Here is a 14,981-nt window from a genome sequence, read left to right on the forward strand (position 1 = left end):
TCACCTGAAACAGCTTTTTCCTGTAATCTAGAGCCATAATCAGTATGCTCATTCTATGTAAAAAATCGGTATATTTTTCTGCATATCTAAGCATACCTCTTGAGCTGTCTGTATCTTCCTGACTAGTGTTTCTTTTTTAAAAGAAAATGAATATGCTTTTATGCATCTGTGCTAAAATCTGGGTAAAAGATTGAAATTAATGAGTCTTATTCAGTACATTTATTTATTGCTTGCTTTTCTAAAGTCTACCAACCTTGCCAGCAGGCATGCCAGCTAAAATACAGGTAACTGCCAAAAATAATGGAAACACTTGAGCAAAAGAAGGATAAAAAGTATATTGAAAGCATGTGCTTCCACACAGGTGTGGTTCCTGAGTTAATTAAGCAATTCACAAGCTTAGGGTCATTTATAAAAATGCTGGGCAGGTCATTATTTTGGCTACTATGGCTATGCCCCCATAGGATGACAATGTCCCCATCCACAGGGCACGACTGGTCACTGAATTGTTTGATGAGCATGAAAAATGTGTAAGCCATATGCCATGGCAGTCTCAGTCACTAGATCTCAAACCAATTAAACACTCATGGGAGATTCTAGAGCAGCGCCTGAGACATCATTTTCCACCACCATCAACAAAACACAAAATTATGGAATTTGTTGTGGAAGAATGATATCGCATCCCTCCAATAGAGTTCCAGACACTTGTAGAATATATGCCAAGGTGCATTGAAGCTGTTCTGGCTCGTCGTGGCCCAATGCCCTATTAAGACGTTTTATATTAGTGTTTCCTTTATTTTGGCAGTTACGTGTGGTTAGACAGGCTAGCCGCTCTAACTTCATTGATAGCCTGAAATGGCTTCTTGGTAGCTAGGAGATTGGAAACCTATTTGGGCTAGCTAGTCAACTTCATAAAATTGCTAGGTGGCTAGTAGTATATACTGAACAAAAATAAGAAACTTTACTATGAAACAAAGATAAATAAAATAAAAAATGATAGTAAAAAGCTATGGAGCACCTTAAATAACATTTTGGACAAAAAGGCAAACTCGGTTCCATCATTCAATGAATCAGATGACTCATTCATCACAAAACCCACTGATATTGCCAACTACTTTAATTATTTTTTAATTGGCAAGATTAGCAAACTTAGGCATGACATGCCAACAACAAATGCTGAACCTACATGCATAACTGACCAAATTATGAAAAACAAGCATTGTAATTTTGAATTCCGTAAATTCCGTGAGTGTGGAAGAGGTGAAAAAATTATTGTTGTCCATCAACAATGACAAGCCACCTGGGTCTGACAACTTGGATGGAAAATTACTGAGGTTGATAGCGGATGATATTGCCACTTCTATTTGCCATCTCTTCAATCTAAGCCTACAGGAAAGTGTGTGCCCTCAGGCCTGGAGAGAAGCAAAAGTCATTCCGCTACCCAAGAATAGCAAAGCACACTTTAGTGGCTCAAACAGCCGACCAATCAGCCTGTTACCAACCCTCAGTAAACGTTCAGAAATAATTGTGTTTGACCAGATACAATGCTACTTCACAGTAAACAAATTAACAGCAGATTTTCGGCAAGCTTATAGGGAAGGGCATTCAACATGTACGACACTTACACAAATGACTGATGATTGGCTGAGAGAAATTGATAATAAAAAGATTGTGGGAGCTGTTTTGTTAGACGTCAGTGCAGCTTTTGACATTATCGATCATAATCTGCTGCTGAACAAACTTATGTGTTATGGCTTTACATCCCCTGCTATATTGTGGATCGAGAGTTACACTATATATACAAAAGTATGTGGACAACACTTCAAATTAGTGGATTCAGCTATTTCAGCCACACCTGTTACTGACAGGTGTATAAAAAATCAAGCACACAGCCATGCAATCTCCATAGATAAACATTGGCAGTAGAATGGCCTTATTGAAGAGCTCAGTGACTTTCAACGTGGCACCGTCAGAGGATGCCACCTTTCCAACAAGTCAGTTTGGCAAATTTCTGCCCTGCTAGAGCTGCCCCGGTCAACTGTGAGTGCTGTCATTGTGAAGTGGAAACGTCTAGGAGCAACAACGGCTCAGCCACGAAGTGGTAGGCCACACAAGCTCACAAAACGGGACCGCCGAGTGCTGAAGCGCGTAGCGTGTAAAAATCGTCTGTCCTCGGTTGCAACACTCACTACCAAGTTCCAAACTGCCTCTGAAAGCAACGTCTGCACAATAACTGTTAGTCGGGAGCTTCATGAAATGGGTTTCCATGGCTGAGCAGCCACACACAAGCCTATGATCACCATGCGCAATGCCAAGCATCGGCTGGAGTGGTGTAAAGCTTGCCACCATTGGACTCTGGAGCAGTGGAAACGCGTTCTCTGCACTCTTCACCATCTGACAGTCAGACGGACTAATCTGGGTTTGGCGGATGCCAGGAGAACGCTACCTACCCAAATGCATAGTGCCAGCTGCAAAGTTAGCTGGAGGAGGAATAATGGTCTGGGGCTGTTTTTCATAGTTCGGGCTAGGCCCCTTAGTTCCAGTGAAGGGAAATCTTAACACTACAGCATACAATGACATTCCAGACAATTCTGTACTTCCAGCTTTGTGGCAACAGTTTGGGGAAGGACCTTTTCTGTTTCAGCATGACAATGCCCCTATGCACAAAGTGAGGTCCATACAGTGTCGAGATCGGTGTGGAAGATCGGTGTGGAAGAACTTGACTGGCCTGCACAGAGCCCTGACCTCAACCCCATCAAACACCTTTAGGATGAATTGGAACGCTGACTGCGAGCCAGGCCTAATCGCCCAACATCAGTGCCCGACCTCACTAATGGTCTTGTGGCTGAATGGAAGCAAGCCCCCGCAGCAATGTTCCAACATCTAGTGCAAAGCCTTCCCAGAAGAGTGGAGGCTGTTATAGCAGCAAAGGGGGGACCAACTCCATATTAATGCCCATGATTTTGGAATGAGATGTTTGACGAACAGGTGTCCACATACTTTTGGTCTATGTAGTGTACCTGTCTAACAGAACACTGAGAGTGTTCTTTAATGGAAGCCTCTCCAACATAATCTGGGTAGAGTCAGGCATTCCCCATGGCAGCTGTCTTGGCCCCTTACTTCTTTACTAATGACCTGCCAGTGGCTCTGTGTCTATGTATGCTGATGACTCAACACTATACACGTCAGCTACCACAGGAAGTAAAATCACTGCAACACTTAACAAAGAGTTGCAGTCACTTTCAGAATGGGTGCAAGAAATAAGTTAGTCCTAAATATTTAAAAAACTAAAAGCATTGTATTTGGGACAAATCATTCACTAAACCCTAAACTTCAACTAAATCGTGTAATGAATAATGTGGAAATTGCGCAAGTTGAGGAGACTAAACTGCTTGGAATAACCCTGGATTGTAAACTGTCATGGTCAAATCATATTGATGCAACAGTAGCTAAGATGGGGAGACGTCTGTCCATAATAAAGCGCTGCTCTGTCTTCTTAACAATTCTATCAACAAGGCAGGTCCTACAGGCCCTAGTTTTGTCGCACATGGACTACTGTCCAGTCTTGTGGGCAGCACGGCTGGCCTTTCAATGTACACGGAGAGCTAACATTAATAATATGCATGTCAATCTCTCCTGGTTCAAAGTAGAGGAGAGATTGACTTCATCACTACTTGTATTTGTGAGAGGTATTGACAAGTTGACATGTTGAATGCACCAAGCTGTCTGTTCAAACTACTAGCACACAGCTCGAACACCCATGCTTACCCCACAAGACATGCCACCAGAGGTCTCTTCACAGTCCCCAAGTGCAGAACAGACTATGGGAGGCGCACAGTACTACATAGAGTAATGGCTACATGGAGCTACTCTATTCCACATCAAGTAACTCATGCAAGCAGTAAAATCTGATTTAAAAAAACAGATAAAATACACCTTATGGAACAGCGGGGACTTTGAAGAGATACGCACACAGACACACACACATTTACATTTAGCAGACGCTCTTATCCAGAGCGACTTACAGTTTGTGAGTGCATGCATTTTCATACTGGCTCCCCGTGGGAAACGAACCCACAATCCTGGCGTTGCAAGCGCCATGCTCTACCAACTGAGCTACAGGGGACCAGTGCATACGCACTATACAAAGACGTACACATGGATTTTTTGTTGTTGTTGTAGATATGTGGTAGTAGAGTAGTTGCCTGAGGGCACACACTTAATATGTTTTGAAGTCTGTTGTGAAATGTATTGTAATGTTTTTAAAATTGTATAACTGCCTTAATTTTGCTGGACCCCAGGAAGAGTTGCTAAATACAAATACAAAAAAAGAGGAGAGGGCACGTGCCCCTGTGCCCCTTATGGGTATGACGCCTACACACACACACACACACACACACACACACACACACACACACACACACACACACACACACACACACACACACACACACACACACACAGATCTAGTGTAGTTCAACGGGAACATGCCTGTTCAGGCAGAAGAGGTTGTTTCCTGTCCTTGCTGATGGCTACAACCTTTGATCTCTCTGTCTTTCTCTCTGTCTTTCTCTCTGTCTTTCTTTCTGTCTCTATCTCTGTCTCTCGCTCCCCTCTCCATCTCTTCATGATTAAGGTATCCAGCTACAGTATGATATTTGGAGTATGATATGTGGAGGAGTTAAGATCGCATCACAGGCTCTCTTTCTATTTCCCCTGAAAACCGGAACATCCGGTTGTTGGGGACTCGGCAGAGGCTAACCCATAAGTAGCCCTGCGAGCAACCCTTTTGTTTATGGGATAGCTACAGCCTCAAAGTTGATGTTTATTGCATTTGAGTTTTATGGCATATTAGAGGACATGAAGATATGTGTGGATGATGGAAATAAAATGTACTTTCTGAATCTCTTAAAGCTGGGAGCTACTGCCAGAAGTCCCATGTGTTTTCAACCATTGTAGCCCAATAGGGAACTGATGTGCTTAGCTTCACAGTATACAGTATTCAGTGCCTTGCAGGATTTTGTCATTGTATTCTTCAGACACATCAATGAGAGCTGTAAGGATTCAATTCTTCTTCTTCTTCTTCTTCTTCTTCTTCTTCTTCTTCTTCTTCTTCTTCTTCTTCTTCTTCTTCTTCTTCTTCTTCTTCTTCTACTACTACTACTACTACTACTACTACTACTAAATGGTTGAATATACAATGAAGATTACAGAGACAGATGGTGCTTTTAATGAAGATGTGGTTGATGTATATGACATAAATGTGTCAGTTTAATAAATTATGTATGTAGAGTCCATCGTGTCGGGTCAGTTTTGCGATGGTCGTCTCTGAACCTCACACTGACACACTGTGTTTAGAAAAGGGTGCTAACCTCACTCGACTTGTTCAATTGTGTACGTTCAGAGAGAGATACAGAGAGAGAGAGAGAAAGAGAGAAACTGAAACAGAGATAGAGACAGAGAGAAGGGTAGACATAGCAGAGATGGAGAGATATATAGGCAGAGAGACAGAGACACAAAGAGTGACGAAGCGTGTCAGCATCATTTCACATTTGACAAATGAATCATTTGACATTCAGCCTTATGCATGTCCCACTCCTATTACACAGAAATGGGAGGTGTGTGTTGTCAGGAGGAGGTGCTAAAAAGAAAAGGTTAATAAGCACACTCATTTTCACTTACGCCTAAAGGAAAGCCCCTGCCTCAAGTGAAAAAAATCGACATTGTGTGCTCTTATTGGCAGCTGTGACCCACTTTTACACACACACACACACGCACACAATCACACACAAACACACACACATACTCTATACTGCAGTGGGTTATTGGAAATGGTGCAATCCCCCGCAAATCATGCCTATGTCTCCCTGAGGACTACTTTTTCAGCTGCCACTGTTTTCCCCTCTCTGACGCACACTGTGTATGTGTGTGTGTTCTATGGTAGGTTACCTCTCTATGTATATGTTCTAACAAGTGATAGTTGCACAAATAATGGGAGAAACATCTAAGGAAAACCATGTGGGGGTTGAGACACTGTAAAGATGATTCTGAAATCACACAATGTATAAGTAATATCAATGTTTAACGTTGTTTTAAGTGTAATAATTCCCTTTTGGTTAGATACTGTTTCCCTGGAGCCGAGACGTACTGGGGAGACAGTATATCCAAATATTTATCAGGTGCACAGAAGGTGTAAATGAAATATAAGTGGTTACAGCTGTAGCCAGTTAGCCAGATAACACCTGGGAAAGGACGGAGAGCGGGCATGCTTTTCCCCTTGGAGTAGTCTCACACACACACACGCACACACTCACTCTCAAATTTACAACAAAATGTGCATATAGTACTTGAAAAAGTGCCATGTCCTCCAAATGCAATCCATTATGCATTTGCTATCAATACCCAGCTAGCACATTTGGTTCCTTGGAAGTTGTGGGAACGAAGCCATATGTTTCCTGACCGGCAAAACAAAATGTTTTTTAAACGTTCTGAGAATGGAAGTGAAAATTTTTCCTGTTCTGGGAATGTTCATTTATAGGTTCCAGAGAGGTTCTGAGAAGGTTTTACTATGATTCTCTGAAAGTTGGTTTGGGAGGTTTTATTAGCGTTCTGAGAATGGAAATTATAGGTTATTTTAAGGTAAATAACTTTCTAAGAAAAAGTTTCAATAAGATGTTTAATAACACTGCTAGCTTAGTTTGGGTTAACTGTTTTGAACACCAAGCACAGATAGGACACATGGGAATTCATTTCCTTAGGCATTAATCATGCAAACACATTTCTTTTTTATTGTGGCACGGTATCAGTGAGATTGGAACCTATAATTTTCTGTTCTCTATTCTTGGAATTATTCCACTGCCCCACCAGCATGGAGCTAGCATGCCATGTTTTTTCAAGCTGTTCATTTTAGTCTATTCAAACAGACCCTATTTCAAAGGAAACAAGCACTATTTAAGATCAGGTGTGGCCAATTAGTGGGAGTGGCCAACTCACCTGAACACACTTAACAAGATAGAGGATAGAGAGAGTTTTGTTGATGCTGAGAACAGAATGTATATGTTTTTAAATAACATTCTTAGAACATTCTTTGAATGTTACTAATGTTTTCTTATGGTTTTATGGAAAGTTTTCTAAATGTTCTGAGAACATCACTTTAAATAGAACCATGAGGAAACCTGTAGAAACGTTATGCTGAAGTACTGAAATTACCACCTAAGAAACATATGGTTCTCAGAACGTTATGTGCTAGCTGGGTATCCTGCACCATTCCTAGAATGTTGTGGGAAGGTTGTATGCAAAGTTACTTTAGGACAACCATTCTCTCACCAAGCTCAAAGAAACATTTGGTTCTCAGAACGTTATGTGCTAGCTGGGTATTATATCATCACATTCTATTGTACTGAAAATGGACGCTAACAACTTGACAGGCAGTTTAATTGTACGTTTGCCAACATCATTAACCTGCCGATACAATAAAACCACAATCGCCTGTAGAAGGTCGCCTGCTTTGTGTGAGAATAAAGAAGGAGCCCTGCATAGTTATACCACTGTGTATGTGCTTTAATACTCGGTCCAAGCACCCACTCTCCAACCCCACAGCCTCAACAGTTCCTTTCTCTGCCTAGCGCCCAGAGGGCACAACTGGAGTATTATCTGAAGCCCTTGACAAAGCACTTCTCCAGCAGGACGCGGTGGTAGCACACACAGCCAAATTCAAGCAGACAGTTCCTCTTAAAAGCCTTCAGTTGTACCAGCCTGGGCTCTTACCGTAATTTGGGAACCAGCATTTTCAAAAGAAAATGGGTCATAGTAACGGCAGGAGAACGATGGCATGCATAAAGGATTGCTCTACATGGAACAGTAGGAATGGGAGGGGGGTTCTCTGGATCTCAGATGGGGCTGCGCTTCATTGCTTTGTCAGCGCTGTAACTGCAGTCTTGTACAGGGAAAACATATCTGAGCAGAAGATGAAGCCTCACTCACAGATATGTCTGTATTTTATAGTCATTTATTCTCCATTGCCTCAGAGTGGGGAGAGATGAGGATTACGTTTCTGGGGCAAATTTAAAGGCCGTTTGGAAATGGATTGGGTTGGATTGTACAGTACTCTGAAAGTGAGAGCATTGAGAGGATGATTGTGAGTATAGAATAGAACAGGTGATCTCTTAATGTTCTGCTCAGGGAATAAACTGGCACAAAAGAAGATGACAAATGACAAACATTTTACCAAAACCCACCGCTATCAATCTCTGTCTGTTACCACCCACATGGAAAGGTGCTGTTACATCTAAGCCAAACCAGCTGAAACTGGGTCCCATCATGTGTATTGCAGGAACTGATGAGATACAACTGAAAGCCCAGCTAGCACATAACGTTCTGAGAACCATATGTTTCTTAGGGGGACATTTCAGTACTTCAGCAAAACGTTTCCTACAGGTTTCCTCTTGGTTCTATTTAAAGTAATGTTCTCAGAACATTAGGAAAACTTTCCATAAAAACCACAAGAAAAAAATTGTGAAGTTCAAAGAACGTTCTAAGAATGTCATTTAAAAACATATACATTCTGTTCTCAGCATCAACAAAACTCGCTCTATACTCTATGTTGTTAAGTGTGTTCAGGTGTGTTGGCCATGCCCACTAATTGGTAACACCTGATCTTAATGAGTGTTTGTTTCCTTTGAAATGGGATCTGTTTGAATAGACTAAAATGAACAGCTTTGTATGATTGAAAATAACATGGCAGGGAACCAGAGTAAAATGTTCTCAGAACCTCCTTGCAACCTAAAAATGTACGTTCCCAGAACAGGCGAAATGTTCTCTTCCATTCTCAGAATGTTTAAAAAACGTTCCGTTTTTCTGGTCAGGAAACGTATGGCTTCGTTCCCAGAACAAATGGGAAACCAAAAACTCACGTTCCCACAACTTCCAAGGAACCAAATGTGCTAGCTGGGAGAGCTGCATTTCACTGTAATCTTTAGAAAACAGATGTGAGGGTAAAGAACATCAAACTGCTTGCTTAGCGAATACCACTTCCTCCTGATTCGGTTCACACCAAGGCTCGAACCCAGGACCTCTGCCTTGCTAGCACACTTGACCACCCTCCTGAAGCATCTTACTAACTTTTCGCTGGCGCAAGTGGGGACACGTCGGGCTGACGGGCCATTTACACTAGGAAGCGACATCGCGCGATGAAACATCGGAAGCAATTCACTTTCAATGGATGGAAAGCGAGAGAAGCGGAGTGGGCGGGGGGAAAGTTGAGCGATGCGAACATGGGCAAGGGAGCTGAACAGGGCGGTACTAAAGTTGGGGAAAGCTGAACTTTATTCAAATCCTCCTTGATATCGCGACACGGGTGACCAATCGAAGCTCACCATAGCTTCCAACCCTTAGCTTGTTAGCACGCACATGAGGGCGAGGCTAGCGTGGCTAAGCGAGTGCCGCTTTCATGGTGTAAATGGCTGGTCAGAAGTAAGTTTCACACATCCCCATGAGCACTGAAGCCAATTCAAGTTTGATAAAACGTATTATCTTTACATGTGGTTTAGTTATGGTTTTCATTCTCACCAGTCTCCAATTGGCTCATTCGACAAACCTCTCCAGTTCCCTACAAATCTTCCCCAGATCATTGTTGTAAATGAGAATGTGTTCTGTCTCAGTCAACTTACCTGGTAAAATAAAGGCTAATTAATGAGAAATGAGAACACATACAGTGAGGGAAAAAAGTATTTGATCCCCTGCTGATTTTGTACGTTTGCCCACTGACAAAGACATGATCAGTCTATAATTTTAATGGTAGGTTTATTTGAACAGTGAGAGACAGAATAACAACAATACAATCCAGAAAAACGCATGTCAAAAATGTTATAAATTGATTTGCATTTTAATGAGGGAAATAAGTATTTGACCCCTCTGCAAAACATGACTTAGTACTTGGTGGCAAAACCCTTGTTGGCAATCACAGAGGTCAGACGTTTCTTGTAGTTGGCCACCAGGTTTGCACACATCTCAGGAGGGATTTTGTCCCACTCCTCTTTGCAGATCTTCTCCAAGTCATAAAGGTTTCGAGGCTGACGTTTGGCAACTCGAACATTCAGTTCCCTCCACAGATTTTCTATGGGATTAAGGTCTGGAGACTGGCTAGGCCACTCCAGGACCTTAATGTGCTTCTTCTTGAGCCACTCCTTTGTTGCCTTGGCCGTGTGTTTTGGGTCATTGTCATGCTGGAATACCCATCCACGACCCATTTTCAATGCCCTGGCTGAGGGAAGGAGGTTCTCACCCAAGATTTGACGGTACATGGCCCCGTCCATCGTCCCTTTGATGCGGTGAAGTTGTCCTGTCCCCTTAGCAGAACCCCCCAAAGCATAATGATTCCACCTCCATGTTTGACGGTGGGGATGGTGTTCTTGGGGTCATAGGCAGCATTCCTCCTTCTCCAAACACGGCGAGTTGAGTTGATGCCAAAGAGCTCGATTTTGGTCTCATCTGACCACAACACTTTCACCCAGTTCTCCTCTGAATCATTCAGATGTTCATTGGCAAACTTCAGACGGCCCTGTATATGTGCTTTCTTGAGCAGGGGGACCTTGCGGGCGCTGCAGGATTTCAGTCCTTCACGATGTAGTGTGTTACCAATTGTTTTCTTTGTGACTATGGTCCCAACTGCCTTGAGATCATTGACAAGATCCTCCCGTGTAGTTCTGGGCGGATTCCTCACCGTTCTCATGATCATTGCAACTCCACGAGGTGAGATCATGCATGGAGCACCAGGCCGAGGGAGATTGACAGTTATGTTGTGTTTCTTCCATTTGCGAATAATCGCACCAACTGTTGTCACCTTCTCACCAAGCTGCTTGGCGATGGTCTTGTAACCCATTCCAGCCTTTTGTAGGTCTACAATCTTGTCCCTGACATCCTTGGAGAGCTCTTTGGTCTTGGCCATGGTGGAGAGTTTGGAATCTGATTGATTGATTGCTTCTGTGGACAGGTGTCTTTTATACAGGTAATAAACTGAGATTAGGAGCACTCCCTTTAAGAGTGTGCACCTAATCTCAGCTCGTTACCTGTATAAAAGACACCTGGGAGCCAGAAATCTTTCTGATTGAGAGGGGGTCAAATACTTATTTCCCTCATTAAAATGCAAATCATTGTATAACATTTTTGACATGTGTTTTTCTGGATTTTTTTGTTGTTATTCTGTCTCTCACTGTTCAAATAAACCTACCATTAAAATTATAGACTGATCATTTCTTTGTCAGTGGGCAAACGTACAAAATCAGCAGGGGATCAAATACTTTTTTCCCTCACTGTAGCCCACTCATGAAACCTATGCTTTCAGAGGGGTGTTTAGCAACTGGCCTATTCCATTACTTCATTGTGCTTTAGCAGCAGTCTGTGCTGTTTACTATATGTATAAAATGCATATAGAGTACAGTACAGTATGCTTCTGAGACCGTGCATATGTCTCCGAGCACATCCATCCCTCTAAAGTCCAGAGGAACTCTTCACTAGGGGGAGGTTTACTTTTTTATCACAACAAGTATGGATGGCGTAGTAAAAAGTGGTTACTAAGCAACTGCTTCCCGGCTTTGTGATCAGTCAACTGTTGCAGGCATGTGTGGATCTGTCTCTCTCTCTCTCTGACACACACACACACACACACATACAAGCACACACAAGCACACACACACACACACTGTCTTATGTGTTTTCTCAGTGTGTCACTAATATGCAAAACTCATAGAATCTTAATCTAATTTGATTGAGTGAGCCCAATAGATGTGTGTGTATACTAGCCAACAATATATACTGACAAAAGCACATATCACGGCATTCTACAGGTTGCGGAGGGACCTGCAATTTTGGGGGGAGAATGACTGTGAGAAGGTCAGTTCTGGTGACTTCTTAAAATGACATTCTACTCCAAAATGAATTATAATAAAATGATGCTGACATCTAAATTAATATATTTATCCCATGTTTCTGGCTATGTTGTGACTACGGTAGCCCAAGAGCGACAAACAACAGTAATATTGCCGCTTATTTCTCGTTTTTCATGCGAAGGTCTTTAGGGAGTATGAGAGCACAGATGGTTTCTTCGCCTAGCTGAGTTCTGCTAGAAGCAAACCGAACCTATGTAATTTATGTGGACGCCTTGAGAGGGAGACGAAGGAAGGGGGGGAGGAGAAGAAGAAAAGAGAGACGGGGGGAGGGAGGGGGGAAGTGGAAAGGGGTCTCTTGCTGAGCTCTGATATTCTATTCACTCTCCCCGCGCCAGACAGAGAGCAAGCAAGTCAACAGCAATCTTGACACAGGTAGGTTTTATCACCAAACCTTATCTTTGACCTATTGCTTATGCCTCAGCTTAAAATGCAGATATCTACATTACATTGCGTTGTGTTGTGCTTTTTCCTGTAAGATATAATGAAATAGCCTACTTTTAAGCAGCCTAATATATTGAAATAGGCTATTCGTTGGCGATATTTGACTGAGTGAAAACAAATATTTGGCTGCAATTAAAACAGTTGTGTATGTATTGCTTCTACTCTATTAGAATTTCATTCTAAAGCTTTTTATGCATTTAGATAGTTCCAGTTGCAATGTCTGTGCATTGAAAGGGATTTAAACAAGCACGTCTTGACTGCATGCAGCCAATATGATAAGCCCAGAAGCCCTGAATTTCAAACACTTCACGAAAGGGATGTGACAAAAATACCGCTGTTCCAAATAAATTACTGGTAGACTTAATGGGCCCCCCTTGACGTGCGGATAATGGCTAATGAAGCGTTTTGCTTGTTTCCTCTATAGCGCAACTTTCACCACAGAAAGATGTGAGCACAAACCCTGCTGTTTAAAGACAACTCGACTCAAGGCTCTCCACAGAAATCAGAAATCAGGACATTGGACAGCGACACTCGGCCGATTTCAGCACCTCCAACCGGGCGGAAAGCACAAAGAGTCCCCTGCACTCGACTGTCCTACTAGAGCGCAACCAAGACATGCAGTTCAGTGAATGACGATTCATTCTATCAGAGCGCAATGGGTTGCAGAAGCTCTGCTATTAATGATAAACTTAACTAATGGCGTCTTCGATACTGATGATACTCACTCTTCTACCCAGTATGGTAACAGTATCGATACTGAGGGGACCAACGCGAGTGGCGGATGCCAGGGTTGCAACAGTCTTGTCAGACTGAGAGCCCTATCACATTCACTTCAAGTACCAAGTCAGAATAGAACACAAGCGTCGCGTCGGAAGTTAATTGACAAGTTAGACACACCATGGGGATACGGCACCTTTTGCTGCTCCTCATATACCTGAATCCTCTGAGCATTTTCTGCGCCGCAACTGGGGGCAAGAAAGTGAAGACAGAGACCAAGCGGACTCCCAAGGCAAAAGAAGCCAACATCACCGCGGCGGTCCCCACCGCTGCGCCGCAGAAGAACACGACCAAGGACTACGATATGTGTACCGGTTACTACGACGTGAGCGGACAATTTGATAGAGAGTTTGCGTGTAACAACACGGTTCACCGCTACTGCTGCGGGTCCTGCTTCCTGCGGTTCTGCTGCCAGGAAAAAGAAAAAAGAGTAGACCAGTCAAGCTGTAAAAACTACAACACGCCGGACTGGGTGAAAACGCCAGCCCCGTCGCCAGCCTCGACAGGACAGCCTTTTGACCCGAGTATGGACCAGACGAACACTGCGGTGTACATCACCTGTGGGATCCTAGCTTTTATTTTAGTGGTGGGAGTTTCGGCTAAAGTTGCCTATGACAAAGCCACAGAGCCCCCTCAGGAAATGAATATCCATAGGTAAGTCCGAATGAATGAATGAATTAATATACATGCCTGCTTGGGTGCAAAGCCCCCTCTTATGTGTGCCGCAAAATGATCTGGTCTTTAATGTCTTGAGAGAAAAATGGCAATGTCGTTAAACATATAATACTGTAATGAAATCATGTTAGCATGCAGTATAAAATATGTTATGGATCATCAACCTGTAAATTGAAATCTTCAGTTTTCCATATAATATAGCCTAGCTAATATGGAGCGTATCTACAACCCCCAGCTGTCTAAGCCAATATACCAAGAGGTCTGACACTTGAACAAAGAACACTAGCCGCACCTGGAACAGAGTTGTACAGTAGACTGACTATGTTACTACATGGCAATTATGGGTCAGAGGTCATAGTTCAGCCTACTGTGAGGTGTCACATGTCAATTGTTATGTCTGAAATGAATGGGTCCCTTTCTATGTGTATGAATTATGGCTATTCTCATACTTTTAAAACATTAACTTTAGATGTGATTTAGATGTGCTTTAGATTAGATTTGTGCCCAATAGAAATGAATGGTAAATAATGTATTGTGTCATTTTGGAGTCACCTTTATTGTAAATAAGAATATAATATGTTTCTAAACACTTCTACATGAATGTGGATGCTACCATGATAAAGGATAATCCTTAATGACCATTCATTATAATAATTACCATTAATTCTATTGGGCACTAAATAATTTGAAACACAAACAAAATGAACAGGAAATGCATTTTGTTGAGTCACGCTTGATGTAGTCATTGCGTACTAGGAATATGGGACCAAATACTAAACTTTGGACTACTTTCTTTATTTTGACCCATACCTTTTTGAGAAAAAACAAATCTCTTTCTCTGAGCAATTGTATTACTATAAAATAATAACATTTCCCCATTTTTTTGAGCATACAATATAGCTCAGTATTTGAATTATTTGTTTATACAGTCATCGCTCATGTTTATCAAGAGTGTCAATCATTTCGGACCCACTGTATATGGCTCTGGCTCTGCTTGCTCCATATATGGCACCCCTAAACGTTCTATAAAGAACCCTTTTGTATGGTTCTTTGATCCGAACCCCAGCGATGGGAAACACTGCAAACCTACGGAGGTTTAATTGCAGAGGTGTTCAAAGGGAAACATTTAAATTGTTTGGGTAGGCT

At 42.4% G+C, this 14,981-nt stretch overlaps 1 protein-coding gene across 6 annotated transcripts in view; it reads left to right on the forward strand.

Annotated features, from left to right (window-relative positions):
• Positions 1 to 12,229: 12,229 nt before the first annotated feature.
• LOC121547421 (protein shisa-6) overlaps positions 12,230 to 14,981 on the forward strand; it is an 82,618-nt gene continuing 79,866 nt past the window's right edge. For all 6 annotated transcript variants that reach the window (XM_041858697.1, XM_041858698.1, XM_041858701.1 and 3 more), the window contains exons 1-2: positions 12,230 to 12,314; positions 12,808 to 13,814. In XM_041858697.1, coding sequence (XP_041714631.1) covers positions 13,282 to 13,814 — 533 coding nt within the window. In that variant the 5' untranslated portion in view covers positions 12,230 to 12,314; positions 12,808 to 13,281. The remainder of the gene's footprint in view (positions 12,315 to 12,807; positions 13,815 to 14,981) is intronic.

This window comes from Coregonus clupeaformis, chromosome 31 (assembly GCF_020615455.1).
Source record: "Coregonus clupeaformis isolate EN_2021a chromosome 31, ASM2061545v1, whole genome shotgun sequence".
NCBI classification, from domain to species: Eukaryota; Metazoa; Chordata; class Actinopteri; order Salmoniformes; family Salmonidae; genus Coregonus; species Coregonus clupeaformis.